General features: G+C 45.9%; 1 protein-coding gene across 1 annotated transcript in view; it reads right to left on the bottom strand.

Moving 5' to 3' along the window:
• TRPM2 (transient receptor potential cation channel subfamily M member 2) overlaps positions 1 to 27,583 on the bottom strand; it is a 1,217,227-nt gene that overhangs the window by 65,086 nt on the left and 1,124,558 nt on the right. The window contains exon 32 of the mRNA XM_073558209.1: positions 6,445 to 6,550. Coding sequence (XP_073414310.1) covers positions 6,445 to 6,550 — 106 coding nt within the window. The remainder of the gene's footprint in view (positions 1 to 6,444; positions 6,551 to 27,583) is intronic.

Raw genomic sequence — 27,583 nt, 5'->3', positions numbered from 1 at the left:
TTACCCTTTGGGAAAATAAAAAAATTGGGGACTAAAAGATCATGTTTGTGGAAAAAATGATTTTTTTTATTTTCATGCCCGGGCATTATAAACTTCTGTGAAACTTCTTGGGAAAATTAAAAATTGGGGACTAAATGATAATTTATGTGGGAACAAAACAGGATTTTATATTTTCACGCCCGGGCATTATAATCTTTAGTGAAACACTTGGGGGTTCAAAGTGCTCACCACACATCTAGATAAGTTCCTTGGGGGGTCTAGTTTCCAAAATGGTGTCAATTGTGGGGGGGTTTCCACTGTTTTGGCACATCAGGGGCCTTCCAAACACGACATGGCGTTCGATCTCAATTCCAGCCATAAAAGTCAAATGGCGCTGCTTCCCTTCCGAGCTCTGCCATGCACCCAAATAGTGGTTTACCCCCAAATATGGGGTATCAGCATACTCAGGACAAATTGCACAATAACTTTTGTGGTCCTGTTACCCTTGGAAAAATAAAAATTGAGGGTGAAAATATCATTTTTGTGGAAAAAATATGATTTTTTTAATTGTTCGGCTGTACGTTATAAACTTCTGTGAAGCCCTTGGGGGTTCAAAGCTCTCACCACACATCTAGATAAGATCCTTGGGGGGTCTAGTTTCCAAAATGGTGTCATTTGTGGGGGGTATCCACTGTTTTGGCACATCAGGGGCTTTCCAAACGCGACATGGTGTCCGATCTCAATTCCAGCCAAAAAAGTCAAATGGCGCTGCTTCCCTTCCGAACTGTGCCATGCCCCCAAATAGTAATTTACACCCACATATGGGGTATCAGCGTACTCAGGACAAATTGCACAATAACTTTTAGGGTCCTGTTATCCTTGGGAAAATAAAAATTGGGGTGAAAAGATAATTTTTGTGGAAAAAACCCTTATAACTTCCTAACAAAAAAAAATTTTGGTTCCAAAATTGTGCTGTTGTAAAGTAAACAGATGTTAAGTTTTTTGTGTGCCGTATCTCTGTGATTTAAGGGCATAAAAATTCAAAGTTGGAAAATTGCGAAATTTTCAAAATTTTCGCCAAATTTCCGTTTTTTTAACAAATAAACGCAAGTTTATATGAATGAAATTTTACCACTAATATGAAGTACAATATGCCAAGAAAAAACAATGTCAGAATCAGTGGGATCCATGGAAGCGTTTCAGAGTTATTACCTCATAAAGGGACAGTGGTCAGAATTGTAAAAATTGGCCCTGTCATGAACGTGCAAACCACCCTTGGGGGTAAAGGGGTTAAGAAATGAAGGTCAGTCAGTCCGAAAAATTGGGAAAACTTTGAAAGTGTCCCCAAGTGCAGTGGCAAAAACCATCAAGTGCTACAAAGAAACTGGCTCACATGAGGACCGCCCCAGGAAAGGAAGAGCAAGAGTCACCTCTGTTGCGGAGGATAAGTTCATCCGAGTCACAAGCCTCAAAAATCGCAGGTTAACAGCAGCTCAGATTAGAGACCAGGCCAATGCCACACAGAGTTCTAGCAGCAGACACATCTCTACAACAACTGTTAAGAGGAGACTTTGTGCAGCAGGCCTTCATGGTAAAATAGCTGCTAGGAAACCACTGCTAAGGACAGGCAACAAGTAGAAGAAGAGACTTATTTGTGCTAAAGAACACAAGGAATGGACATTAGACCAGTGGAAATCTGTGCTTTGGTCTGATGAGTCCAAATTTGAGATCTTTGGTTCCAACCACCGTGTCTTTGTGCGACGCAAAAAAGGTGAACGGATGGACTCTACATGCCTGGTTCCCACTGTGAAGCATGGAGGAGGAGGTGTGATGGTGTGGTGATGCTTTGCTGGAGACAATGTTGGGGATTTATTCAAAATTGAAGGCATACAGAACCAGCATGGCTACCACAGCATCTTGCAGCGGCATGCCATTCCATCCGGTTTGCGTTTAGTTGGACCATCTATTTTTCAACAGGACAATGACCCCAAACACACCTCCAGGCTGTGTAAGGGCTATTTGACCAAGAAGGAGAGTGATGGGGTGCTACGCCAGATGTCCTAGCCTCCACAGTCATCAGACCTGAACCCAATCGAGATGGTTTGGGGTGAGCTGGACCGCAGAGTGAAGGCAAAAGGGTCGACAAGTGCTAAGCATCTCTGGGAACTCCTTCAAGACTGTTGGAAGACCATTTCCGGTGACTACCTCTTGAAGCTCATCAAGAGAATGCCAAGAGTGTGCAAAGCAGTAATCAAAGCAAAGGGTGGCTACTTTGAAGAACCTAGAATATAAGACATATTTTCAGTTGTTTCACACTTTTTTGTTAATTATATAATTCCACATGTGTTTATTCATAGTTTTGATGCCTTCAGAGTGAATCTACAACTTTTGGTCCGTGCTGTGTATATACAGTGGGGCAAAAAAGTATTTAGTCAGTCAGCAATAGTGCAAGTTCCACCACTTAAAAAGATGAGAGGCGTCTGTAATTTACATCATAGGTAGACCTCAACTATGGGAGACAAACTGAGCAAAAAAAATCCAGAAAATCACATTGTCTGTTTTTTTTTCATTTTATTTGCATATTATGGTGGAAAATAAGTATTTGGTCAGAAACAAAATTTCATCTCAATACTTTGTGATATATCCTTTGTTGGCAATGACAGAGGTCAAACGTTTTCTGTAAGTCTTCACAAGGTTGCCACACACTGTTGTTGGTATGTTGGCCCATTCCTCCATGCAGATCTCCTCTAGAGCAGTGATGTTTTTGGCTTTTCGCTTGGCAACACGGACTTTCAACTCCCTCCAAAGGTTTTCTATAGGGTTGAGATCTGGAGACTGGCTAGGCCACTCCAGGACCTTGAAATGCTTCTTACGAAGCCACTCCTTCATTGCCCTGGCGGTGTGCTTTGGATCATTATCATGTTGAAAGACCCAGCCACGTTTCATCTTCAATGCCCTTGCTGATGGAAGGAGGTTTGCACTCAAAATCTCACGATACATGGCCCCATTCATTCTTTCATGTACCCGGATCAGTCGTCCTGGCCCCTTTGCAGAGAAACAGCCCCAAAGCATGATGTTTCCACCACCATGCTTTACAGTAGGTATGGTGTTTGATGGATGCAACTCAGTATTCTTTTTCCTCCAAACATGACAAGTTGTGTTTCTACCAAACAGTTCCAGTTTGGTTTCATCAGACCATAGGACATTCTCCCAAAACTCCTCTGGATCATCCAAATGCTCTCTAGCAAACTTCAGACGGGCCCGGACATGTACAGGCTTAAGCAGTGGGACACGTCTGGCACTGCAAGATCTGAGTCCATGGTGGCGTAGTGTGTTACTTATGGTAGGCCTTGTTACATTGGTCCCAGCTCTCTGCAGTTCATTCACTAGGTCCCCCCGCGTGGTTCTGGGATTTTTGCTCACCTTTCTTGTGATCATTCTGACCCCACTGGGTGGGATTTTGCGTGGAGCACCAGATCGAGGGAGATTATCAGTGGTCTTGTATGTCTTCCATTTTCTAATTATTGCTCCCACAGTTGATTTCTTCACTCCAAGCTGGTTGGCTATTGCAGATTCAGTCTTCCCAGCCTGGTGCAGGGCTACAATTTTGTTTCTGGTGTCCTTTGACAGCTCTTTGGTCTTCACCATAGTGGAGTTTGGAGTCAGACTGTTTGAGGGTGTGCACAGGTGTCTTTTTATACTGATAACATGTTTAAACAGGTGCCATTACTACAGGTAATGAGTGGAGGAAAGAGGAGACTCTTAAAGAAGAAGTTACAGGTCTGTGAGAGCCAGAAATCTTGATTGCTTGTTTCTGACCAAATACTTATTTTCCACCATAATATGCAAATAAAATGAAAAAAAAACAGACAATGTGATTTTCTGGATTTTTTTTTCTCAGTTTGTCTCCCATAGTTGAGGTCTACCTATGATGTAAATTACAGACGCCTCTCATCTTTTTAAGTGGTGGAACTTGCACTATTGCTGACTGACTAAATACTTTTTTGCCCCACTGTATATATATATATATATATATATATACAGCTCTGGCAAAAATTAAGAGACCACTGCAAAATTTTCAATTTGTCTGATTTTTCTCTTTGTAGATATATTTTTGAGTAAAATGTAAATTGCTATATTATTCTCTAAACTACTGACAACATGTCTCCGAATTTCTTACCACTTGTATTTGTTTTCAGAAAATGAGAAATGGATAAAAGGACAAAAAAATGCAGTGCTTGCATACCTCGAATAATGCTAAGAAAACAAGTTCATAATCATTTAGAAACAACAACACTTATGTTTTAACTCAGAAAGAGATCAGAAATCAATATTTTGTGGAATAACCATGATTTTTAATCACAGCTTTCACGCATCTTAGCATGCTTTCCACCAGTCTTTCACACTGCTTTTTGGAGACCTTATGCCACTCCTGGTACAAAAATTTAAGCAGTTCTTCTTTGTTTGATGGCTTGTGACTATCCACCTTCCTCTTGATTGAAATTTTACAGTGGGTGCAAGACACCGTGGCTTGTGCGCATCTCCTGGTCTCCATCTAACCATTAGACAACCAGGTGTTGGGCAAAGCTGAATTTTTGACTCATCATAGAAGATTGCCTTACTCCAGTGCTCTATGGTCCAATCCTTATGGTCTTTGGCAAAATTCAGCCTGGCTCTCCTTTGCTTCTCATTGATGAAAGGTTTTTTTCTAGCTTTACATGACTTGAGCTCTGCCTCTAGGAGCCTATTACGAACTGTTCTTGCCGTGCACTTCACCACAGCTGCCATTCTTTTTGTAGGTCACTTGATGTCATCCTGCGGTTGCTGAGTGACATTCAAATAAGATGACGGTCATTCCGGTCAGTGGAGAGTCATTTTCGCCCTCTGGCAGTCTGTAGCTTTGTTGTCCCCAATGTCTGCTGCTTGACCTTGTTGTAATGAACTGCCGTCTTAGTACTTTTAAGGATGGAATCAACATGACGCTCACTTTATCCCTCTGCTAGTAAAGCCAGAATTGATCCCTGCTTTTTCTCACTCAAGACTTTTCTTTTCAACTCCTTTGGCATGGTTAAAAGTTATTTTTTCATTCCTATTACTTTTGGGATCTCACTAGCACTTGTTTTGCCATCCAGCTTGTCCTATTGCAAGAGGATTGTGAACACCACAGCAGGGTTTTTATACTTTCCTTCGTTAAATAAGATTTGGTTCAGATGTCCACCTAATCAGAAGCACATTAAGTAGAATGAGGTGTCGTCTGGTTGGAATTCAAATTACACTGGAATGGAACGGCTGTCAGACATGTAGAGAAGCTGATTTTTTTTAGAAAACTGTGCAGTGGTCTCTTAATTTTTGCCAGAGCAGAGCAGTATATACTTGAAAAAATCAGAAAGGGGTTAAAGGCAGCAGCAAACCATTTCAAGCTGAACTGATTTTGCTTGGTCCAAACCAGCAAATTAGCTAATGGGTGGTTCAAATGTTTTATTTAGTGTAGTATACAATATATAAGAATAGATAAGAATACAATAGAATTATAACTAAGTAAATAATTGCAACAAAGCTTTATCCTTTCTACTAGTGTATCAAAATTCCATTAAACAGCCAATAATTTCCATATGTTTAGATTCTTCAGACAATGAGTACTTCAATCAAGAGTAACCATCTAAAACTTTGAGTAATGTAAGAAAAGCAAAGTAAGAATTTGGTGCATGGACTTTGTTCAGATTTTTCAGTTTATGGAAAGTACATAACATTGATCTGGGTTGCATGTTTGTAATTTTTTAAAACACTACTCCAGTGTTTTTTATTTATTTCAGCACTGGAGTGGTGCTATTAATCTAAGTTCACTGACCCTGACTCATCAGCAGCTGTCTTCAGCTCTTCACGGCACCTCTTCAGTCCTGATCTACCATCTTGTCACCACAACATCTTACTGACCAGGAGTCAGAGGTAACGTCTCAATATAAGTCATTAAAGGCCTCATTCTGGCTCTCACACTGACCTTGAGTAGGGAATTCCAGATCACCCAGGAAACACTGAAGCTATCCTGCAGGTCACAAAAGACCGACCAGAGCGGCGCTGGTAGATGAAAATGGTGGCTAGTAGTAATAAGTATGATACTAGCTACAGGGAAATTAGATTAGTGGCACCACTCAGGCGGTAAAACAAAAATAATGAAAAATCTGGAGTGGTGCTTTACAGAAATTACAATGAAGTAACAAATCATATCAACTGTGTTATTATTTATTTAGTTTAATGAATATTAGGTATTTATGGCTATGGATTTCTTTCTTTTTAAAAACAGAGAATAAAGTTTTAAACATAGCATTATGAAAAAACACACTAATCCTATATCCCAGATTAATATTAGTTTACAATTTTTAAAAATATATCTTTTTGTATACTGATGTGTATTTGTGACATTCTTACATGTAATAGTTATAATGAACATAATACAAAGAAACCTACTCCAGGGAGGGACCAGTGTTCTGAAGAAATGTGCTTGATGGCTAGGATTTCCAGCATTTTCTTCGATTTTTTTGTACTAATAGATCCATCATTGTTTCTTTTCCACCTGCAGAAAGCAAAAAGGAAAAAAGTGGATAAAAAAGCATAATTAAAAATTATGATAATATTGTCTGATGAATGTATATGTGTGTGTGCATATATATATATATATATATATATATATATATACAGTTGTGGCCAAAAGTATTGACACCCCTGCAATTCTGTCAGATAATACTCAGTTTCTTCCTGAAAATGATTGCAAACACAAATTCTTTGTTATTATTATTTTCATTTAATTTGTCTTAAATGAAAAAACACAAAAAGAATTGTCCTAAAGCCAAATTGGATATAATTCCACACCAAACATAAAAAAGAGGGTGGACAAAAGTATTGGCACTGTTCGAAAAATCATGTGATGCTTCTCTAATTTGTGTAATTAACAGCACCTGTAACTTACCTGTGGCACCTAACAGGTGTTGGCAAAAACTAAATCACACTTTCAGCCAGTTGACATGGATTAAAGTTGACTCAACCTCTGTCCTGTGTCCTTGTGTGTACCACATTGAGCATGGAGAAAAGAAAGAAGACCAAAGAACTGTCTGAGGACTTGAGAAACCAAATTGTGAGGAAGCATGAGCAATCTCAAGGCTACAAGTCCATCTCCAAAGACCTGAATGTTCCTGTGTCTACCGTGCGCAGTGTTATCAAGAAGTTTAAAGCCCATGGCACTGTGGCTAACCTCCCTAGATGTGGATGGAAAAGAAAAATTGACAAGAGATTTCAACGCAAGATTGTGTGGATGTTGGATAAAGAACCTCGACTAACATCCAAACAAGTTCAAGCTGCCCTGCAGTCCGAGGGTGCAACAGTGTCAACCCGTACTATCCGTCGGCGTCTGAATGAAAAGGGACTGTATGGTAGGAGACCCAGGAAGACCCCACTTCTTACCCCGAGACATAAAAAAGCCAGGCTGGAGTTTGCCAAAACTTACCTGAAAAAGCCTAAAACATTTTGGAAGAATGTTCTCTGGTCAGATGAGACAAAAGTAGAGCTTTTTGGGCAAAGGCATCAACATAGAGTTTACAGGAGAAAAAAGAGGCATTCAAAGAAAAGAACACGGTCCCTACAGTCAAACATGGCGGAGGTTCCATGATGTTTTGGGGTTGCTTTGCTGCCTCTGGCACTGGACTGCTTGACCGTGTGCATGGCATTATGAAGTCTGAAGACTACCAACAAATTTTGCTGCATAATTTAGGGCTCAGTGTGAAAAAGCTGGGTCTCCCTCAGAGGTCATGGGTCTTCCAGCAGGACAATGACCCAAAACACACTTCAAAAAGCACTAGAAAATGGTTTGAGAGAAAGCACTGGAGACTTCTAAGGTGGCCAGCAATGAGTCCAGACCTGAATCCCATAGAAAACCTGTGGAGAGATCTAAAAATGGCAGTTTGGAGAAGGCACCCTTCAAATATCAGGGACCTGGAGCAGTTTGCCAAAGAAGAATGGTCTAAAATTCCAGCAGAGCATTGTAAGAAACTCATTGATGGTTACCGGAAGCGGTTGGTCGCAGTTATTTTGGCTAAAGGTTGTGTAACCAAGTATTAGGCTGAGGGTGCTAATACTTTTGTCTGGCCCATTTTTGGAGTTTTGTGTGAAATGATCAATGTTTTGCTTTTTGCTTCATTCTCTTTTGTGTTTTTTCATTTAAGACAAATTAAATGAAGATAAAAATACCAAATAATTTGTGTTTGCAATCATTTTCATGAAGAAACTGAGTATTATCTGACAGAATTGCAGGAGTGTCAATACTTTTGGCCACAACTATATATATATACAATATATTTATATATACTGCTCAAAGAAATAAAGTGAACACAAACCGCCTGTTGCAAATGGAATAGTGTTCCCTTTATTTTTTTGAGCGGTATATATAAATGGCTGATTTTTAAAAATATTACACTATGAAAACCAGTTAAACAGACAGTGATAATATTATAGGTAGCTAATGTTCTTGTATTGCTAAGCCATGTTTGTACTGGGTGATGTTAGCCTGGTAGACTGGTAGACCTCCATGGATTCTACCTCATCAGAAAAGTAGGTACAAGACAGTTTCATGGATACCAGCCTCCATGAGAAAGAAGTGTCACTCATTGCAGCTTCTTGTAGTAAAAGTCCTACACTTATGTAGATGAGATTGTTGTGGCCCTGAGACACTGGAAGAAAGCAATTAGGAGGTGTAAGTCAAGAAGCAAGCAAGTGAGCTGAGAGGTGGCTATGAGTAGCAGAAAACCTATTTGAAGATATCAGCAGTTGGGTTTTTAATCAGCCATTGTGTCGAAATCAAGGATTTCTGATAGTGGAGTAGGGTCATGCACCGACTGGGGGAGTGGTCTCTTCCAGTTGCAAAAAGACTGGAGTCTGACACAGATGCACGTTCAATCAGGTCCTCTTTATTGGGTGTCTTCTCCGACATCCACAGCCATATGACAGCTTCTGCACACTAGCTCATAAGCTGAGCATTTGCTAGTAGTGAGCCATCCTGCGAAGTACAGCCAATGCCAAATTATCTTTTGTGACTTAACTTGAACTTGACACACAAATTGTGTTTACCTTTACAGTACAAATTATGTGAAGTATCTGTACTGTTGCTTCACAGGAATATTTGCAATGTGAAAGTAAAAATTGAAAATGTAATCTTCTTTCACAAAAATTTTATTTAAACCCAAATCTTTATATTTTTACAAGGGTAAAAGAAGAAAATGGACCTCAAAATTTGGTGTGCACTTTCTCCTGAGCACACAGATACCCCATATGTACTGTCTGGGCATACAGCAGGGCTCAGAAAGGAAGTGTCATGGTCCAGTCCAGAGTTTATTTTCTGCTGTCTTCGCTCTCGACTGGTCATGTGGGGGTTAATCTCTTCAACCTCATTCTGGAGCTAGCTGGGCTATTTCAGTCCATCCTAACCTGCTGACCAGTGTTAGGCTAGTTTCATACTAGCGTATGGAGGAGCTGCAGACGACTGCGGGCTTTCTCTGTGAAGCTCCGCCCCTGGCTGCACCTCCTCCAGTCAGCTCCACCTCTGTCGGCATGCGGCCTGCATACCCTATCTTTAGCATTAGGTACGCAGGCAGTGCGGATGAATGCAGATGCCTCCGCATGCGTCTTTTTGACGGTGCGGCGAGTGCACCAAAATGCAACATGATGCGTTTGGCGCAGGTCGCCGCACCATCAAAAAGACGCATGTGGAGGCATCTGCATTTATCGGCACGGCCTGTGTGCCTAATGCTAAAGATAGGGTACGCAGGCCGTATGCCGACAGAGGCGGAGATGACCGGAGTAGGTGCGGCTGGGGGCAGAGCTTCAAGGAGGAAGCCTGCAGCCGTCTGCAGCTCCTCCATATGCTAGTGTGAAACTAGCCCAAGTGATAGCTCAAGCTTCCAGTTTAGAGCCTCTGACCCTTGTGCCTTGGTGATCCTCCTGCCTTTGATTTGTATCCACGTGTATGACTCGGACTGATCTCTGACCCCATCTCTTGGAATTCGTCTCTGCTGCTACGTTCTCTGTCTGGCTTCTGATTACCAGGCTTGTACCCCGACCACATCTTTAGCCTCATGTTTTTGGACCCCATGCTCATGTTTGGCTTTTTGACCCTCAGCTTGGTATTTTGACTACGTGTATTGCTGCTACTGTACTTCTGGTACGTCTGCTCCGGGTCATTTCTGACTCGATTCGTATGACCATTCTCTCGTTATCTGTGACACCTGTGCGGCTGCTCAGTGTTGCTACTCATAGTGTGCAACCTCTCTTCCCTCACCAGCTCCCACTGGTGGAGGTTTCACTACAGGAAGGATCACCGTATGATTTTTTGAAAGCAAAATTGGTTGGAATCATTAGCTGACGCCATGTCGCATTTTGAGAGCCCTTGATGTGCCTAAAAAGTGGACACCCCCCAAAAGTAGTAACATTTTGGAAACTAGACCCTTCAAAGAATATATCTAGATGTGTGATGAGCACATTAAACTCCCAGGTGCTTCTCAGAAGTTTATAACGTTGAGCTGTGAAAATAAAAAAATCTAATTTTTCCCACAAAAATGTTATTTTAGCCCCAACTTTTATATTTTGACAAAGGTAACAGAAGAAACTGCACAGTACAATTTATTGTACAATTTCTTCTGAGTATGACAATACCCCATATGTGTGGGAAAATTACTGTTTGGTGCATAGCATAGTTTGGAAGGGAAAGAGCGCCTTTTGACTTTTTGTATGCAAAATTGTCTGGAATAATTAGTGGACACCTGTCATGATCCATGCGGGATCAGGACAGATAAAAGCACAGGTAAGCTTTTTTTTCTCAAGCTGTGTTTAGAGATGTTTTTGCCCCCAGTGGCCATTTAGATTATTGCACTGTGGTGTCGTTTGTTCTAAGTTTGCCCCCCGGTGGTGGTGAGCGTCATTGCACTCTGTTTCTTTAGTTAAGTGCACATTTATAATGCAGGTGTGATTGCTGGCTCTGCTATAAAAGAGTCACAGGTGTTGCAATCAGTGTTGGTGATAGTGTTCATTTCAACCATCCTTGGTGGAGGAAGGAGCTGGAGAGCGTTCCTTGCAGCACTGTCTTTGCCCTGGTGTGGAAGGAGTCAGAGGGGATTTCCTTGTCACTCTGACAGAGTTTGGTGGCAGCTATTCAGGAGGAGAGCTGCATTCTAGTGGTGGACTCTGTTGCCAGGAGAAAGTGCAACAGAGTAAAGCTAAGTGGTGTTCCCCTGTTTGTGTTTTTCCTTAGTGTGTATTAGTACAGCGGTGGGGCCAGTGCCTGCACCATCCAGCTCCCTAGCAAGGGATAGGTGTAGGGTGTGCCAGGGCGACAGGTTCCTGAGCGGCACCCGGTGCGGAATCGGCATAGGGAACGTTAGGAGCGTTAGGGACACTGACTCAGGGGAGTGCAGGAGGTCTCCACGTCCCCTTCCCCTATCGCAGGGCCCACCGTTGTAACTGTTTCCCCTTTCCCCGTGTCTTGTAGTTTTAGTTACAGGGCCTGCAGGCCGCATCACACAGGACTGTATCATGTGCCGCGTCTTGTTGTTTTAGTTACCGGCCTGCTGGTCGCGTCACACAGGATGGGTCATTGTGACATTATGACCAACCTATAACTTTTTTTTTCTGCTTAGCCATGGACCCAGTTCAGACCTTTGCCCAAATGCTGCAGACCCTTACTGATGACATTAGGGGGCTGCGCGGTGAGTTGGTGCAGGAACTGCAGCAGTTGGTGGGCTTTGGGGGCTTGGTTCAGAGACAGGCTCAGCCAGAGCCCAAGATATCCCTCCCTGACAGATTTTCTGGAGGGAGAGATCAATTCTTGGTATTCCAGCAAGCCTGTAAATTGTATTTCAGGCTGCACCCTCGTTCATCAGGGAGTGAAGAGCAACGGGTGGAAATCATTATGTCCCTTCTTAAAGGGGATCCCCAATCCTGGACCTTCTAACTACCGGACGATTCTCCCTCATTAGAGTCCATGGACGAGTTTTTTGTGGCTTTGGCGCTTGTGTATGGGGATCCTAATGGCGTTGCTGTTCTGAATGAGTCACCGTAGGAGGCAAAAACAGAAATACTAGCTAAGTCCAGAAAACCAGAGAAGTTGGCAGCTATCGGATTGCAGACCCCTGAACCTAACAACAACAACTACCAGTAGCCGTGGGGGGTTCCTACAGTGCCCTAGACCCCTCGATCACAGCCGGAGAACTACATAGCCTAAAAACAGAAAGGGAAATCTAAACTGCTGCTGCGCGGAGCTCCCTGACGAGTTAGGCTTCAAGGCAAAAAATAATTTACAATTATTTTTGAAATTCAAAAATTTAGATTGATCCCCAAAAAACACATCAGGAGTAGGGATCTTTGGTTCAGCAGCATGTGAATGAGCAAGGTAGGTAGAAATTCCCCGCACTTCCACAGCGAGCTGCTCCACACGATCAGACAATTGCTTTATCTCCATTGAGAGAAAAAAAAAATTCCCCCTACGGCCTCAGAGATATACAGGAAAAAATATACACACTTTTTTTTTTTTTTTTTTTTTTACAATTCTTTCCTGCTATTGAGTACCCTAGGATCTGCAGTATGGCGGGTGATTCTGTTATGAATGAGTAACCGTAGGAGGCAAAAACAGAAATACTAGTAAAGTCCAGAAAACCAGAGAAGTTGGCAGCTATCGGATTGCAGACCCCTGAACCTAACAACAACAACTAGCAGTAGCCGTGGGGGGTTCCTACGGTGCCCTAGACCCCTTGATCACAGCCGGAGAACTACATAGCCTAAAGACAGAAAGGGAAGTCTAAACTGCCCCAGAGCAGACCCCAAAGCAATAGGCAGCCCCCAACATATAATGACGGTGAAGCAAGATGAAAAAACACTCACACAGATAGAAAGATAGGCTGAGCAAATGATGGGGCCCAAGCTAACTAAATAGGACAGAATAGAAAAGCTGCTGTCTGCAATCCGCCAAACCCTCTCAAAAACAAGAGCCAACAGACTGACAGGGAAAAAAGCCCTGAAGACGCTAGGCTTCAAAAAGACTATATCAGTACTCAGGTATTATCTGAAGACAGAGCAAAAAGAAATTCAGCTCACCAAGCAGGGAAAGGCAGAAATCCAGAAAAACAAGGCAAAACAAAACCAAAAACACAAATGCAAAAAGTAGAGCAGAAAACTTAGCTTTTGAGGAGCAGGAATCAGACTGGTCTCCAAGAATCCCTCAGAGTAATCACCCGCAAGGCAGAAGGGTGTCGGCTGCCTTATATCCAGTCAGCAATCCCAGTCACCCAGTCATCATCATTCTGCTCAGGTGCTTTGTAATCAGCCTCACTACCTTCCTTCACCAGAAGAGGGAGTTCATCAGACCTCAATGGTGAAGGGGAAAATGAACTCACAATACGTCGCCCTGGCGAAATCTCTACTCCGTAGGTGTAAACAGGGAGCCCGGGTTGCTGAGGAGTACTGCTCAGAATTTAGGAGATGGGCCACTAACACTCAATGGAATGACCCTGCACTTAGGAGTCAATTAGTGCAGGGTTTGTCTCCAAAGTTGCAGGATATTCTGGTGCAGTACGCCGCCCCCAGGTCGCTGGAGGCCGCCATGTCCCTTTCCATCTGGGTGGATAGACGCCTTAGGGAAAGACATATACAAAAGGTGCTCCCTGATGTCCTCACTAGGGAGGAGGACCCACCAGTGCAGACGGAGGAACCCAGACAACCCGGTGTTGTTGATACAAAAAAGGGGGTGTCTGCAGCTCGTCGTGGTGGGGGGTATGCTTTTCCTGTGGGAAGCCTGGCCATTTTATGAGAGCCTGCCCAGTTCATGCAAAGTCTCCAGACGAACCTATGCAAGTAGGAGTAGCTAGGTTGTATTCAGAGCTGCCTACGGTTCGGGGAGTGGTGTCGGCATGTTTGTACTGTGGGCAGACTGGTCATGTCCTGAAGGCTTGCCCATTGCGCGCCAAATTATCTGTGCCATCTGAGAAGCCGCATTCCCCTGGTCGCTTGGAGGGAGGCGACCAGGGAGTATACATTTCCTCCATTTTGCCCTCCCAAGGTACCATGTCAGCAGAGGTCTTGGCTGGCGGGGTACCGGAGGTGATACCGGTGCTTGTGGACAGCGGAGCAGGAGTCAGTCTGGTGGATGCTCGCTTTGTCCAGACTCATGGTCTGAGGTGTAGGATGCTAGCCCAGCCTATAAGCGTCCAGGCCGTAAACTCTGTTCCACTGAGCCATGGGAGCTTGACCAAGGTCGAAGAGAATATCCATCTGCGTATTGGACATCATGAGGAGTCCTTATCATGCTACGTCTTGGAGGGAATGCCAGTGTTATGGACGGCAGAATGCACCAAATTTAAATAATAAATAATAGGAGGTGCGTTCGCCGCCCAGGGTCCACCGTGCGGTCAATGGCAGACTAGCTAGGAGGTGGAGCACTACACTCGGGTTAGCGTCACCCAAGGTGCTAGGCGTGGCTCTGTTGCAGGCACAGAGACACCCTAGAGGAAATAAGGCGTAAGCGCCGGACCTGTTAACCTCACAGGCTGCCGGTGTGTGGCGCCGCAGCCGCGGACACCAAGAGATGCTGCTGACAGCAGCACAGCGTAAACTGAGGCCGCTTAACGTCAGTGCCGGGGAAGCGGTCACTGACGGATGCTAGTGTATGGTATGGAAGCTCAGTGGCGCATAGCTAGCCACTACCTGGCGCTGACTAAACCAACACTCTGTCACCATTTGTAATATCCGAGGGTAGGGGTTTCAAATAAGTCAGTCACCAGACACATGCATCCATCACCATTCACACAAAGCATAATAAGTCTACACTAGCGCATGGCCGAGCCGCCATGCAGGCTTTTTATAGCCATGCGCTTCGAGGACCTTCCAATACTCTGGGAAGGGCCAATCAGATCCGACACAGGACCTGAGCATGTGACCCCTGCTCTCCACTGAGAGGTCATCCTGCGGGCATGCCCAGCAGCACGGCGAGAGGACTTAGCTTCTGGAGCGGTTCCCTGCAGAGCAGGTTGCGCTACCATTGCTGCACCAAAGGTGGCAGCAACATCCAGGCTCACAGAGCGAGTCTGAGCAGGACGCCTGGATCGCCAGGATTGCTGAGCAGGTCCCTGAGCGGTCAGAGGGAAATGGGAGACCGCTGGATGTACGGCTCTGGATTCCTGTTGTGCAGCCCCAGGAATCTGACGCCTAACATTACCCACCTCCTAGGGCCCCCCCTCTGAGCCTCGTTACGCTCAAAGGCCGCGATCAGAAGTGGAGCATGGATATTCTCCACCGGCTCCCAGGTCCAAGCCTCCAGTCCATGACCCTTCCAATCCACCAAATAAATTTTTTTGCCACGGACAATCCTGCGTCCCACGATTGCGTTAACCTCAAACTCGTCAGATGACAAGTCTGGCGACCTGGCTGATGACTCTGTGAACCGGGCCATATGAACTGGTTTGAGGAGGGACACATGGAAAATGTCCAAAATGGCTAAGTGTGGAGGAAGAGCCAGGCGATAGACCACCGAGCTGATAACGCTCGAGAACCTTAAAAGGCCCAATGTATCGCGGCGCGAACTTGGGGGACTCGACTCGCAATTTGATGTTTCAAGTAGAGAGCCACACCATGTCGCCGGGGGAGAAACTTGGAGCGGGTCGCCGACGTGTGTCTTCAGTCGCCCTCATCCTTTCTTTAGAGGCCCGGATAGCATCCTGAGTGTGATCCCAAATGTCGCGAGCCTCCACTGCCCAGTCTGCCACCATGGAATCAGAGGAGGACACTGGCATCGGGACAGGGACGCGTGGATGTTGGCCGTAGTTTAAAAGAAAGGGCGTCTGACCAGTGGAATTGGCCACTGCATTATTCAGGGCAAACTCAGCCCAAGGTAGCAAGGATGCCCAGTCATCCTGCCTGGCAGAGACAAAATGCCGCAGGTACGTGACCAAGATTTGGTTGGCTCTCTCAACCAAGCCATTCGTCTCGGGATGGTAAGTGGAGGACAGGTTTAGCTCAATGCTGAGTAGACTGAAGAGCTCCCTCCAAAACCGAGACGCGAACTGGGGACCTCGATCACTAACGATTTTGTCTGGCATGCCATGTAAACGGAATATGTGCTTTATGAACAGAGTGGCAAGACCACGAGCGGAAGGCAACCGTGCGAATGGCACCAGATGCACCATTTTGGAAAAATGGTCGGTGACCACCCAGATGACCGTACTGCTGCCAGACTTGGGCAGGCCAACCACGAAGTCCATGCCAACCATCTCCCAAGGTCTATCCGCCACTGGCAGAGGATACAAAAGCCCCGCCGGCCTCTGTCTAGAGGGTCGGTTCCGTGCACACGAGACGCATGCTTGTACGTATTCCTTAACATCTCGAGCCATATGTGGCCACCAATATGACCTTGCCAGGAGTTCAGTGGTCCGCTTATTGCCAAAGTGACCACCTACCCTGGAGGCATGTGCCCAAGCGAGAACCTCCGGCTGTAGCTGGGGAGGCACCAAGGTCTTGCCTGCTGGCACTGACTCGAGAGCAACTGGAGCCACGATCGTAAAACTCTCCGAAGGGAAAATTAGCCGAGGCTCAGCCTCTCCTTCTTCTGCAGAAACTACCGAGAGTGAGAGAGCATCCAAACGGATGTTCTTTTCCCCTGAGAGATAATGCACGGTGAAGCGGAAGCGGGAAAAGAAGAGCGACCACCTAGCCTGATGAGAGTTCAGGTGCTGGGCCATCTGTAAATAGACCAGATTTTTATGGTCCGTATATACCTGGAAGGGAAACCGAGCTCCCTCCAGGAGATGTCTCCACTCGGAAAAGGCCAACTTCATGGCTAGCAACTCCCTGTCCCTGATGGAGTAATTCTTCTCCACTGGTGAGAAGGTCTTTGAGAAAAAGAAGCAGGGATGCTTCCGATCTTGAGCATCCTTCTGGAAAAGGACTGCTCCTGCACCGACGGAAGAGGCATCAACCTCCAGAATAAATGGCTTATCTACATCGGGACGATGTAAGATGGGAGCGCCAGCAAAATGAGATTTTATAGATGTGAAGGCCTTGGAGACCTGTTCAGACCAAGCATTGGGGTTAGCTCCTTTTTTAGTGAGAGCAACCAAAAGAGCCACCAGTGTGGAAAAGTGCGGTATAAATTTGCGGTAATAATTCACGAACCCTAAAAAGCGCTGCACCACTTTGTGTGAATGGGGTTCCTGCCAATCCAACACCGCCTGCAGTTTGACAGAATCCATAGCCAACCCCTGGGCCAAGATGATATAGCCCAGGAACGGCAAGGACTCCTGCTCAAACTGGCACTTCTCCAGCTTGGCAAAGAGAGAGTTCGCCCGCAGATGGTCGAAGACCCTGCAGACGTCTCTCCGGTGGGTGGTCAAATCTGGTGAGAAGATGAGTATGTCATCCAGATAGACCACCACGGAGGAAGAGAGCATGTCGCGGAAGATGTCGATAACGAAATCCTGTAAGACAGCAGGCGCATTACAAAGGCCAAAGGTCATGACTAGATATCCGTAGTGGCCATCCCTGGTATTAAAAGCTGCCTTCCACTCGTCTCCCTCGCAAATGCAGATCAGGTTGTAAGCCCCCCGTAGATCTAATTTTGTAAAGATCCGGGCCCCTCACAACCTGTCAAATAACTCAGAGTTCAATGGGAGAGGGTATTTGTTTTTGACAGTTATAGCGTTGAGACCTCTGTAGTCAATGCAGGGACGCAACTCTCCTTTCTTCTGTACGAAGAAGAACCCTGCACCAGCCGGCGACACCGATTTTCTGATAAAACCTCTAGCCAGATTCTCCCGGATATATTGAGACATAGCCTCTGTCTCAGGGAGTGATAGCGGATACACACAGCCTCTAGGAGGTTCTGTGCCTGGCAAGAGATCTATTGGGCAATCGTAGGGACTGTGCGGCGGAAGCGACTCCGCAGATTTTTTGGAGAAGACGTCCGAGTACTGGTGGTAGGGCTTAGGAAGCGCGGAGAGATCCGCAGGCCCTTCAGTGGAAGCCACCTGAACACTGCCCCTCAGACACCTTCCCTCACAATCCTGGCTCCAACCCAGTATATTCCCTGAAACCCAATCAATATGAGGGGAATGGCAACGGAGCCAGGGAACCCCGAGAAGCACTTTGGCAAAATGAGCAGAGACAGAATCTCACGATGAGAGGGTGAGATAGAAAGCCCGAATGGAGCTGTCTGATGGGTCACCTGAGAGGGTAAAGGTGCACCGTTAACCACCCTGATGGTCAGAGGTTGGGGCAGTAATACCAGAGGGATAGCGTGTTTCTGGGCGAAGATTGAAGATATAAAGTTTCCCTCGGCCCCGGAATCCATGGTAACCTCTGCCTCCCAGGTGGAGGACCCACTGTCTAAGGTGCCCCGGAATACCGGTTTGGGTGAGAAGGGTTTCATATTGGACTGACCACCACCTACGGCCACTGGACGTGGACGTCTTTTCGCCCGCAGCGGACACGTGCTAGCCGAGTGACCAAACTGTCGGCACTGATAGCAACGTACGGAGCTTTGCATCGGACGCGGCTTGGGACCGGTGCGAGACACCTCCATAGGTTCGGAGGATGAGAGCTCCTGCGTGGTGTATCTTAGCGGCTCGGTGAATGTGGGAGCCAAGTTAACCCTACGTCTGGATTGCGCACGTTCCAGCCCGCGCTCCGTAAACCGGAGGTCAATGCTGGTGGAGACGGCAATCAGTTCCTCCAGACTTGTGGGAACATCTCTGGTAGCTAGAGCATCTTTGACGTGCTCAGCTAACCCCCTCCAAAACACCGGGACTAATGCTTTGTCCGGCCACTCTAATTCGGAAGCCAATGTCCGGAACCGGATGGCATAATGGCTAACCGAGAGCGACCCCTGTGTTAGGAATAATAATTGGAGTGAGGTATCGTGCGTGATCCGTGGTCCCAAAAAGACCTGCTTCAGGGCCGCGAGGAACTGAGCAGCACCCTGAACCACAGGATCATCACATTCTCACAATGGCGTAGCCCATTGTAATGCCCTGCCAGACAAAAGTGAGACAATAAACCCCACCTTATCCCGCTCTGTAGGGAACCATGCAGCCAGTAACTCGAGCTGAATTGAGCACTGGCTCACGAATCCCCTACAGGTGGCGATGTCACCCAAAAACTTGTCGGGGAGCGGGAGGCGAGAAAGTGTCAGCATGGGCAATAGTGTGGGCACATGTGAGACAGCGTCAGTGACTGTCTGAGCAGCAGCTAGCGCAGCATTCTCAGCTGAGTTGGCACTCTCAATAGCCGCCAACCTGCTCTCCAGCTGCCGAATGTAGCGCTGCAACTGCTGCAAATCTGCCATTACCAGCCAGACCCTGGCACTAGTGTAATGTTATGGACGGCAGAACACACCAAATATAAATAATAGGAAGTGCGTTTGCCGCCCGGGGTCCACCGTGCGGTAGGTGACAAGACCTGTTATGAATGAGTCACCGAAGGAGGAAAAAACAAAAATACAAGCTAAGTCCAGAAAACCGGAGAGGTTGGTAGCTATCGAATTGCAGACCCCTGATCCTATTCACACAACTAACAGTAGCCGTGGGGGGTTCCTACGGTGCCCTAGACCCCTCGTTCACAGCCGGAGAACTAAATAAGCCTGAAGAAAGAAAGGGGAAATCTAAACTGCCCCAGAGCAGACCCCAATGCAATAGACAGCCCCCAACATGTATTGTCGGTGAAAAGCAGATGAAAACACAAACACAGACAGAAAGACAGGTTGAGCAAACGATGAGGCCCAACTAACTAAACAGGAAAGGACAGAAAAGATGCTGGCTGCAATCCGCAAAAATTCTGCCAAAATAATGTCCAACACGTCTGATAGAAAAAAAGCCCTTAAGTCACTAGACTTCAAAAACACTATATCAGCACTCAAGTATATTCTGAAGACTGAGCAAAAGATCAACTTGACCAGAGACAAAAATGGAGCTCAGCCTGTACCAATAAGGGCAGGCAGAACACAAACACTAAGTAAACAGACAATATCTCATGGAAAAATAAGAGAGCAAATACTTAGCTTTCAGAAGACAGGTACTGAACTGGTTTGCAAGAGCTCAGAGCAGAAAGGATCACCAGCACCCCTGTAGGGCGTCGGCTGCCTTATATCCACTCAGTGATTCCGGGTGTCCAATCAGGCTCCACCTGTTCAGATGACAGGTTCTTCCCAACCCAGTCAATTTCACTACCTCTCTTCACCAGCAGAGGGAGTTCATCAGACATCAACGGCGAAGGGGAAAATGAACTCACAACAGTACCTCCCCCTTGAGGAGGGATCACCGAACCCTCATCCATGCCACCAGGACGATCAGGATGGGCCCGATGAAAAGCACGAACCAATCTTTCGGCGTGAATATCGGATGCAGGGACCCAAGAATTATAATCCTGGCCATAACCCTTCCATTTAACGTCTAGCCAGGCGAGAATCCAGTATCTTCTCAACCTCATATTCCACATTACCTTCCACCAATACAGGGTCAGGAGGTGCCACCACAGGAACTACTGGCTCAACAAACCGCTTTAACAGAGACTTATGAAACACGTTATGGATCTTAAATGTAACAGGAAGAGCCAATCGAAAAGAGACTGGATTAAGGCCTGTTTCACACTTGCTTTTTTTTGCAGCGCGTTTTTCCCGCAAAAAAACGCATTGAAAAACGCATACAAAAGCATACAACTGCTGCGTTTTTTTCAAGCATTTTTATGAGCATGCATGAAAAAAACGCAGCGTTTTTATGCGTTTGTATGCGTTTTTAGTGCGTTTTTACCGCGTTTGCGTTTTTTTCCAACATTAGGTGGCCCCTCACACTAACCCAAACCATGACTTTGCTAACCCTAACCCTGACCCTAACCCTGACCCTAACCCTAACCCTAACCCTAACCCTGACCCTAACCCTTAACCAAACCATACTTAACCCTAACCCTAACCCTGACCTTAACCCTAACCCTAACCCTGACCCTAACCCTTAACCAAACCATACTTAACCCTAACCCTGACCCTAACCCTGACCCTAACCCTAACCCTAACCCTGACCCTAACCCTAACCCTAACCCTAACCCTGACCCTAACGCTTAACCAAACCATACTTAACCATAACCCTATCCCTAACCCTAACCCTGACCCTAATCCTTAACCAAACCATACTTAACCCTAACCCTAACCCTAACCCTGACCCTAACCCTAACCCTGACCCTAACCCTTAACCAAACCATACTTAACCCTAACCCTGACCCTAACCCTGACCCTAACCCTAACCCTAACCCTGACCCTAACCCTTAACCAAACCATACTTAACCATAACCCTAACCCTGACCCTAACCCTAACCCTGACCCTAACCCTTAACCAAACCATACTTAACCCTAACCCTGACCCTAACCCTTAACCAAACCATACTTAACCCTAACCCTGACCCTAACCCTAACCCTAACCCTGACCCTAACCCTTAACCAAACCATACTTAACCCTAACCCTGACCCAAACCCTAACCCTAACCCTGACCCTAACCCTTAACCAAACCATACTTAACCCTAACCCTGACCCTAACCCTAACCCTAACCCTGACCCTAACCCTAACCCTAAACCCCCTTAACTAACCCTAACTCTAACCCAAACCCCTAAATTCCATGGTTAACAAAAAAAAACGCATGTGCAAAAAAAGCATACATAAGCATGCCAATGCGCACATATGCGCACCCATAGACTTATATTGTGTGTCTTGCTGTAAAAAAACGCATTGCGAGCGCATGCGTTTTTTTGAGGCAAATCGGACGCACAAAAAATGCAACAAGTTGCATTTTGTGCGCCCGAGCGCATACCGCAAGAAAACGCATGCGCGGTAAAACGCGTACAAACGCATGTGTATGCGCACATAAGCGCATCCCATGCAAAGTATAGGAAAAAAAACGCATGCGCTATTTAGCACTAAATTACCGCGAAAAAAAACGCAAATGTGAAACCAGCCTAAGAAACTCCAAAATGTTGTAAGGTCCAATAAATCTAGGTTTAAACTTTGAAGAAGCCACCTTCATAGAGATATTCTTTGATGACAACCAAACCATATCACCCACCTTAAACTGGGGACCAATGGTCCTATGACGGTTGGAAAACCGCTGGGCCTTTTCCTGGGAGAGAGACAATCTATCCACCACTTGGTCCCAGATCTGGTGCATTCTCTCCACCACAGTGTCAACACCTGGGCAGGCAGAAGGCTCCACCTGCCCTGAAGAGAATCGAGGATGAAACCCAAAATTACAAAAAAAAGGTGTCATCAAAGTGGCAGAACTAGCTCTATTATTTAAAGCAAATTTGGCCAAGGGCAAAAATGAAACCCAATCATCCTGATCAGCATAAATAAAACATCTCAAATACGACTCCAAAGTCTGGTTTGTTTTCTCCGTCTGCCCATTGGTCTGAGGGTGAAACGCAGAGGAGAAGGACAACTGAATTCCCAGCTTGGAACAGAAAGTCCTCCAAAATCTAGAAATAAACTGAACTCCTCTGTCAGATACAATGTTCTCAGGAATCCCGTGCAAGCGAACCACCTGTTGCAAAAACAAGGGCACCAACTCTGAGGAAGATGGCAACTTAGGGAGTGGTACAAGATGGACCATCTTAGAGAATCTATGACAAATCACCCAAATAACAGTCATTCTCTGAGAGACAGGCATATCAGAGACAAAATCCATTGAAATATGGGTCCATGGCCTCCTGGGCACCGGCAAAGGCATCAGCAACCCACTAGAGCGAGAACAAGGTTTAGACCTGGAGCAAGTCCCACAGGACTGCACAAAACTCCTGACATCACGAGACAAGGCGGGCCACCAAAAAGACCGACTCACCAAATCTCTAGTACCAAAAATACCTGGATGACCAGCCAATGCAGAGCAATGAACTTCAGACATCACTCTCTTCCTCCACTGGTCAGGAACATACAATTTTCCAATGGGACAACGCTCAGGTTTGTCCTCCTGAAACTCTTCCAGAGCACGTCTCAAATCGGGCGAGATGGCAGAAAGAACTACCCCCTCACCTAAGATGGTAGCAGGCTTGGTCACAACAGGAAAATCAGCAAAGAAACTTCTAGAGAGGGCGTCTGCCTTGACATTCTTAGTGCCCGGAAGAAAAGAGACCACAAAATCAAAACGTGTGAAAAACAAGGCCCACCTAGCCTGTCTAGGATTCAAGCTATGGCCGACTCCAGGTAAATCAAATTCTTGTGGTCAGTAAGGACCACGACTTGATGTTTAGCTCCCTCCAACCAATGTCTCCACTCCTCAAATGCCCATTTCATGGCTAACAGTTCCCGATTCCCCACATCATAGTTATGTTCAGATGGGGAGAACTTTCGGTAAAAGAAAGCACAGGGATTCATCTTAGATGTTACCGGATCTTTTTGGGACAAAACAGCTCCTGCACCAATCTCAGAAGCGTCCACCTTTACCTGAAACGGGAGTGAGACATCAGGTTGCCGCAAAACCGGAGCAGAAGTGAACCTTCGCTTCAGCTCCTGAAAGGAAGAAACAGCCTCTGGAGACCAATTCAGCACATCAGCACCCTTCTTAGTCAGATCAGTCAATGGTTTGGCAATACCAGAAAAATTAGCTATAAATTTACGATAAAAATTAGCAAAACCCAAAAACTTCTGGAGGGCCTTCAAAGAAGTGGGCTGAACCCAATCATAAATGGCCTGTACCTTGGCCGGGTCCATTTCAATAGTTGACGGAGACAAAATAAATCCCAAAAATGAAATCCTCTGTTCTCCCTCAAAATCTGGAACACAGTCAGAACATGTTCCACATGAGAGTCCCAATCCTTGGAAAATATCAAAATATTATCCAGATAGATGATCAAAAATTTATCCACAAAGTCTCGGAAAATATCATTCATGAAGCACTGGAAGACAGAAGGGGCATTAGTGAGCCCAAAAGGCATCACCAGGTACTCAAAATGTCCCTCTGGAGTATTAAACGCCGTCTTCCATTCATCCCCATGCTTAATGCGAATAAGATTATACGCCCCTGAGGTCAAGCTTGGTAAACCAGCAAGCACCTTTCACTCTAGAGAATAGATCAGAAATCAGGGGTAACGGATACTGATATTTAACAGTAATTTTGTTGAGGGAACGATAGTCAATACAAGGCCTTAATGAACCATCCTTCTTGGCCACGAAAAAAAACCCAGCACCTAAGGGTGAAGAGGATGGTCTAATATGACCCTTCTCCAACGACTCCTTAATATAGGATCGCATAGCCTCGTGCTCAGGTACAGATAAATTGAAAAGTCGACCCTTGGGAAATTTACACCCAGGGCTCAGCTCAATTGCACAGTCATAACTCCTATGAGGAGGCAAAGACGCAGACTCATTCTCACTAAATACATCATAAAAATCAGCCAAATAGTCAGGAACATCATGCGACTGGGGAGAGGTGGAGAAAACAGGAGCGTCACTATAAGGGCACACCGACAACCCCAACTCACCGCAGACACAGATTTCCAATCCAAAACTGGATTATGGATTTGTAACCAGGGAAACCCCAGAACAATGGTATCATGCAGATTATGCAATACCAAGAATCTGCAATTTTCTTGATGATTTGGGGAGACCCGCATTACCACCTGGGTCCAAAACTGAGGTTTATACTTCGCCAAAGGAGTAGCATCAATACCCCTCAAAGGGATAGGCATCCGCAGAGGTGTCATAGGAAATCCACAACGTTTAGCAAAATCCAAGTCCATCAGGTTCAGAGCTGCTCCCGAATCCACGAAAGCCTTAGCGGAAAATGTGGACAGGGAGCAGATCAGAGTAATTGCCAGAAGAAACTTAGGTTGAACACGGCCCACAGCAAATGTGTGGGCAAAACGTTTCTCTCGTTTAGGGCAGACAGAAATAATATGCGAGGCATCTCCACAGAAAAAACACAGCTTCTGAACTCCTGACGTTGCGCCCTAGACAAAACTCTATCACATTGCATAGGTTCAGACATTTTTTCAACAGGTGGCAACACCTCTCGTGCAGTCCTGCGTTCGCGCAAACGCCGATCAACCTGAATGGCTAATGACATAGAATCGTCAAGACCAGAGGGAACAGGAAATCCCACCATAGTATCTTTTACGGTGTCTGACAAACCCTTCCGAAAGAGAGCTGCCAAGGCACCATCATTCCAAGTAGTAAGGACCGCCCACTTTCGGAATTTTTGACAGTACAACTCTGCAGAATCCTGACCCTGGCTCAATGCCAACAGAGCCTTTTCAGCCTGATCAATAGCATTAGGTTCATCATACAACAGCCCAAAGGTTTGAAAAAATGCGTTCACATTAGCTAGAATAGGATCATCAGGTTTCAAAGAAAACGCCCAATCCTGAGGATCGCCACGCAGCAAAGAGATGACAATTTTAACCTGCTGCACGGAGCTCCCTGACGAGTTAGGCTTCAAGGCAAAAAATAATTTACAATTATTCTTAAAGTTCAAAAATTTAGACCGATCCCCAAAAAACACATCAGGAGTAGGGATCTTTGGTTCAGCAACATGTGAATGAGCAAGATAGGCGGAAATTCCCCACACTTCAGCATTGAGCTGCTCCACATGATCAGACAATTGCTTCATCTCCATAGAGAAGAAAAAAAAAATCCCCCCTACGGCCTCAAAGACATAGAGGAAAAAATATACACAAAAAAAAAAAATTCTGACACTTTTTCCCCTTTTACAATCCTTTCCTGCAATTGAGTACCCTAGAATCTGCGGTATTGCTGGTGATTCTGCTATGAATGAGTCACCGAAGGAGGAAAAAACAAAAATGCAAGCTAAGTCCAGAAAACCAGAGAGGTTGGTAGCTATCGGATTGCAGACCCCTGATCCTATTCACACAACTAACAGTAGCTTGGGGGGTTCCTACGGTGCCCTAGACCCCTCATTCACAGTCGGAGAACTAAATAAGCCTGAAGAAAGAAAGGGGAAATCTAAACTGCCCCAGAGCAGACCCCAATGCAATAGACAGCCCCCAACATGTATTGTCGGTGAAAAGCAGATGAAAACACAAACACAGACAGAAAGACAGGTTGAGCAAACGATGGGGCCCAACTAACTAAATAGGAAAGGACAGAAAAGATGCTGGCTGCAATCCGCAAAAATTCTGCCAAAATAATGTCCAACACGTCTGATAGAAAAAAGGCCCTGAAGTCACTAGACTTCAAAAACACTATATCAGTACTCAGGTATATTCTGAAGACTGAGCAAAAGATCAACTTGACCAGAGACAAAAATGGAGCTCAGCCTGTACCAACAAGGGCAGGCAGAACACAAACACTAAGTAAACAGACAATATCTCATGGAAAAATAAGAGAGCAAATACTTAGCTTTTAGAAGACAGGTACTGAACTGGTTTGCAAGAGCTCAGAGCAGAAAGGATCACCAGCAACCCTGTAGGGCGTCGGCTGCCTTATATCCACTCAGTGATTCCGGTTGTCCAATCAGGATCAACCTGTTCAGATGACAGGTTCTTCCCAAACCAGTCAATTTCACTACCTCTCTTCACCAGCAGAGGGAGTTCATCAGACATCAACGGTGAAGGGGAAAATGAACTCACAACAAAGACCACTGCTGGACAATGGCAGACTAGCTAGTAGGAGGAGCACTAGACTCGGGTTATGCTCGCTTTGTCCAGACTCATGGTCTGAGGTGTAGGACGCTAGCCCAGCCTATTAGCGTCCAGGCCATAAACTCTGTTCCACTGAGCCAGGGGAGCTTGACCAAGGTCGAAGAGAATATCCATCTGCGTATTGGACATCATGAGGAGTCCTTATCATGCTACGTCTTGGAGGGAATTCCAGTGTTATGAACGGCGGATTGCATCAAATTTAAATAATAGGAGGTGCGTTTGCTGCCCGGGGTCCACCGTGCGGTAGGTGACAAGACCACTGCTGGACAATGGCAGACTAGCTAGGAGGCAGAGCACTACACTCGGGTTAGCATCACCTGAGGTGCTAGGCGTGGCTCTGTTGCAGGCACAGAGACGCCCTAGAGGAAATAAGGTGTAAGCGCCGGACCTGTTAACCTCACAGGCTGCCGGCGTGTGGCGCCGCAGCCGCGGACACCAAGAGATGCTGCTGACAGCAGCGCGACGTAAACTGAGGCCGCTTAACGTCAGTGCCGGGGAAGCGGTCACTGACGGACGCTAGTGTATGGTATGGTAGCTCAGTGGCGCATAGCTAGCCACTACCTGGCGCTGACTAAACCAACACTCTGTCACCATTCGTAATATCCGAGGGTAGGGTTTTCAAAAAAGTCAGTCACCAGACACATGCATCCATCACCATTCACACATAGCATAATAAGTCTACACTAGCGCATGGCCGAGCCGCCATGCGGGCTTTTTATAGCCATGCGCTTCGAGGACCTTCCAATACTCTGGGAAGGGCCAATCAGATCCGACACAGGACCTGAGCATGTGACCCCTGCTCTCCACTGAGAGGTCATCCTGCGGGCATGCCCAGCAGCACGGCGAGAGGACTTAGCCTCTGGAGTAGTTCCCTGCAGAGCAGGTTGCACTAC

The sequence above is a fragment of the Dendrobates tinctorius genome, unplaced genomic scaffold, assembly GCF_039654945.1.
Source record: "Dendrobates tinctorius isolate UK_male_01 unplaced genomic scaffold, ASM3965494v1 ptg000254l, whole genome shotgun sequence".
Lineage (NCBI taxonomy): Eukaryota > Metazoa > Chordata > Amphibia > Anura > Dendrobatidae > Dendrobates > Dendrobates tinctorius.
The sequence above is the reverse complement of the archived record's forward strand: the minus strand, read 5'-3'. Positions and strand labels throughout refer to the sequence as shown.